The sequence below is a fragment of the Carlito syrichta genome, unplaced genomic scaffold, assembly GCF_000164805.1.
Source record: "Carlito syrichta isolate Samal-C Ts95f unplaced genomic scaffold, Tarsius_syrichta-2.0.1 Scaffold316346, whole genome shotgun sequence".
Lineage (NCBI taxonomy): Eukaryota > Metazoa > Chordata > Mammalia > Primates > Tarsiidae > Carlito > Carlito syrichta.
In genome coordinates, this window is record NW_007260442.1 from 21,321 (window position 1) to 25,907 (window position 4,587).

The 4,587-nt window shown below is 39.4% G+C and overlaps 1 protein-coding gene across 4 annotated transcripts in view; it reads left to right on the forward strand.

Annotated features, from left to right (window-relative positions):
* Positions 1-329: 329 nt before the first annotated feature.
* ALDH8A1 (aldehyde dehydrogenase 8 family member A1) overlaps positions 330-4,587 on the forward strand; it is a 43,814-nt gene continuing 39,556 nt past the window's right edge. For all 4 annotated transcript variants that reach the window (XM_008074129.1, XM_008074127.1, XM_008074128.1 and 1 more), the window contains exons 1-2: positions 330-530; positions 4,283-4,430. In XM_008074129.1, coding sequence (XP_008072320.1) covers positions 393-530; positions 4,283-4,430 — 286 coding nt within the window. In that variant the 5' untranslated portion in view covers positions 330-392. The remainder of the gene's footprint in view (positions 531-4,282; positions 4,431-4,587) is intronic.

Here is a 4,587-nt window from a genome sequence, read left to right on the forward strand (position 1 = left end):
GAATAAACTCATGTAAAGGATTTGCTTCAGGGCCCCTGGCATCAAACCATGTTTGAGCAATGAACAGTTTATAGGGTGAGCCCAATAAAATCACACACACAGATGTCTTCTGACAATTTTAAAGGGCTGTGAACACATACGTTGATGTTAGTTTAATACACATTCATCCTTTTGTCTTAAGGTACCAGAAGCCTGTGGAACATTTGAGAGCTCTCTTGGTTCTGAGTTTGGAGACCGGAATTCTCTGAAAGCCAGGTCACCTCCCACTTTCACTGACTGGCGAATGAGGATCTGGGGGCTGGCAATGAGGAGACTGGCTCAGGAGCAGGGAAAGTGGTGGGGACAACCTGAGTGCATGACAGTGGAAGGGAAAGCCAGCAGTTTTCCTTACTATGGCTGGAACAAAGGCGCTTTTGATGCTGGAAAACTTCATAGATGGAAAATTTTTGCCTTGTAACTCCTATATAGATTCTTATGACCCATCAACAGGGGAAGTGTACTGCAAAGTACCAAACAGTGGGGAAGAAGAGGTGAGTACATTTACTTAAGGAAGATAGAAATGCATTTAATATGTTGGTGAGTTATGGATGACTTAACTTTCTAGAGGCAGAGCGGGTTGGGGAAGGTGTAGAATTGTTAGACATTGGCCGAAAGAATATTCTAGTTCTAAGAAGGCTGGCCTTGTACCTGACCATGTCTGATGCAAAGAACAAATCTCAGGTAACTATGTTCAGAATCAAGTCATTTTTTCCAGCCAACTTAACCCACAGCCATATGTGAGTTTTTAATGTAATTCTTGGACACTCCCCAGTAGGTGTCTAGTCTAAAGTATTATTGGTAATAACTATCACTATTGTTAAGTGCTCCCTTTCTCTACCAAGGGTTGCCTGCTTTTACCACTATATCCCTGGATTTCTAAAACCATGTGTCATTTCGCTAAAAAACAAAAACAAATCAGGACAGAAAATCCCCGGGCTTTATTTCAAATGGTCTTCTAATAATTCCTCACTTCTTCAAAATACTTAGTAAAATAAAATCAGTCATTTGAATGATGAAACTCAAAATCAAATTCCCTTATATTTCTGCAGTTAGATTTAACATCATCCTTTTTTTAATTCAAAATGCATTACTGTTTATTTATTTTTTTATTTGTAGTGATGTAGAATTGATTTTACACGGGCTATTTTGTAAAATGTTTGAGATATATTTGATTAGTCATCAGTTATTACAGTGAGAAAATAAACATATCTGATGGTAAATGTGGCTGATGTATATATAGCAATTTAATGCCTGACAGATGACAATGTATTCTTTTTATGGCACAAAGAACTAGATTATTTAAAAAGAATTGTGGCCTTCATATGTAAATATATGTTATATGCAAAGTACTTTTAAAGAACTCAGCATTTTTTTCTATTTTTTTCATCATAGTTCAAATCTGGCATTTAAAAAAACCTTTAGACTTTTGGGTTAATGTTTGCAAATATTGGCTAATTTGTTGGCTAAAATGTAACCACAACTTTGTTTGCTTCAAATGACCTAACATAGATGTGGGAAATCTAGCTTCATATTTTTCACTCCTCCTGGTCTCAGAGTGCTTGTCAAAGTAAAGTTAAGGTGATGGATACCTGATTTTATCATTACACAATGTATGCATATACCAAAATATCCCATGTACCCCCAAAGCGTGTACAATTTTTATGCATCAATTTAAAATTTTTTAAATAATTTAAAGAATTTAGTTAATGCAAAGCACATAGCAAAATCTGGATACATAGAAGTCACTGTTAACCACACCAGCAGCATTTTCTATGAGTGACTTTTTGGGAATTTGGTTATGTCGTTTGTGTGGTGACCATATTTTTCAAGCCAAAAGAAAAATAAAAAACTGAGAATGATGGAATCAGATAAAATGTTTGTGAGTAGGATTACTGAGAAATCAAAAAATATCTATTTTTCTACTAGCAAGTGCAGTTAAACTTTATTCTATTTTCTAAAAAGTCAAGAGCCATTGGCTGCAGAAAATATTTCAACCGAATTTGGCATGATGCATATATAGTAATTTAATGCCTAACAGATTACAATTTATTCTTTTTAAGGCACAAATAACTGGATTATTTAGGAACTGTAGACTTCATGTGTAAATATATATTATATGCAAAGTATTTTTAAAGAACTCAGCATTAAAAAAAAATTAGACTCACCTTAAACATTGACCATTTATTTGTGTTGGAAATATTTCAAATTTTCTTTTCCAGCTATTTTGAAATACACAATAAATTATGGCTAGCTGTTGTCACTCTACTGTGCCATCAAACACCAGACTTTGTTCCTTCTAACTCTATCTTTGTACCCTTCAGGCAGCCTTTCTCCACCCTCTTTCCCACCCTTTCCTGCCTCTGATAACCATCATTCTACCCTCTACCTCCCATGAGATCACTTTTTTTTTTTTTAGCTCCCACGTATAAGTGAGAACATGCAATATTTGTCTTTCTGTGCCTGGTTTATTTCACTTAACATAATGACCTCCAGCTCCATTCATTTTTCTGCAAAGGACAGAATTTCATTTCTTTTTATAACTGAATAATATTCCACTGTGCATATACAAGGAGGGTCAACAAAACGTATACACATTTTAAGCAATGCTATCTATGTATTACTTTTTGAAGTTGAATTAAATTACAGTAGCAACGTGTAGTATGATGTTCGTACAACCGTGCTTCCGCCATTTTATTTGACTGCCCTGCCTGTTGCACGGTGACCCTAGCCTTCATTTGATTAACGCCATCTTTTGAACGAACGTCATACTTAAAATGTGTATACATTTTTTGGCACCCCCTGTCTATCACATTTTCTTTATCCGTTTATCTGTGGATGGACACTCAGGTTGATACCATATGTTGGCTCTTGTGAATAATGCTGCCATCAACATGGGAGTGCAGATGTCTTTATGAGGTCACTTCCCTGCTGGTTGCTGCTTGTGGTGATCATCAAAGCCCACAATCTCTTCCCCCATTCTGTCTGCAGGTTCACATTAGAGATTTAATTTTTGAGGTAAAACCACCTTCTTTCCAGTAAGATGAGAGTCACCTTGTAGTTTACTTCAGCTCAGCTGAGAGTGACTCTGTGTGCATGACAAGAATCAAGGAGGGGTGTGGGTTAGGTTTCTTGTGAGCAGACTAGCACAGACTCAGGAGGCTGGATTGTCATCAGGACACACAAAAAGGTGCTTGTGTAAAGGATTGTGAGGCTGAACTGGGGCCCAGGGATGGAAGAGAGCTAAGTATTTGTCATGCATGTGAGAGAGGAGAGGAATGAGACACAGGCTTGGGATTTGCCATCTTTAGAAAAGGCATTGCCTGAGAGACAAAAAAGGCAGATGAAGACCTGAAAATATATTTTGCTAACATCACATTTTGGCCATGACTTGAGTTGACTCTGCCCATAACTTCCGTGTTGCACATAACTCCTTATTGTTTCCTTTTGGATGTAACTCCAAAACCGGTACCCAAGCTATCAACCTGTTCAACCACAGACCTCCTTCTCTCCAACAGAGGTCTCTTCCGCTGGGTAGGGAGCAGGGGTGGTGGTTATGCCATAGCAGGTCAACTTGTGGTCTTGGAAACTACCAAGATCTGGGTTTGGTTTCTGATTCTGCCACGCATTAGTTTATGACCTCTGGCAAGTTACTTGAGTTTGCTGTGCCAATCTGTAAAAATGGGCATAGCAATGCTCATAGAATTTTTAAAGGGCTTAAGTAAAACAATATAAGCATATCCTCTTATATTTAAAAAGTTATCAGTAAAGGACTAATATGATTAGTCATCCCAAGTAGAAATGACAGTCCAAGGGTGCGATTTCACACAAAACTTTAGACCTTATGTGTCAGAGCTGGATTAAAAGCTTTAGAGAATCCACATTTCTAGATTAAATTTCATCTATACAATATTTCCTCAAATTCGGTTTTTTTGAAGTGATTGACAATGTACATATGTTACAATTCAAATAGTTTCTTTCTAATTACCTGACGGTCACATTCTGGGCACCTTGGTTGAAATGGAGCATTTTTCTTTGTTTTTTTTTTGTGTGTGTTTTCCCCGCTTTGCGGGTGTCATAAACACCTGTATTGTCTACTTTGTGGGTAGCTGAGAGCTGGGACATGTTAAATATTTGAATCAGGCAGAAAAGCAATGAAGTGTGCAGGGACCTGTGGATTCTGGATTCATCCAACCCCTCAAGAGCAGCCGCTTGAAGGTGACCCTCTCCCATTTGCTTCTCCAAGATCCAGGCCGCGGTGGAGGCCGCCCGAAAAGCCTTTCCCGGCTGGTCTTCCCAGAGCCCCCAGGAGCGCTCGCGGGTCTTGCACCAGGTGGCAGATGTGCTGGAGCAATCCCTGGAGGAACTGGCTCAGGCGGAATCCAAAGACCAAGGTGAGAGCTTTCTCTTGACTGCAGCGGATGGGACTCGGGCCAACTCGGATTATTGACAGTATCCCTCCTGGGCTGTCAGGCAAGCCCACGCATGGTCATCACGGCGGTGGCAGAGGCGCGGAGCACCACCAACCCTGGCGGGTGGGCGGAGGTGGGG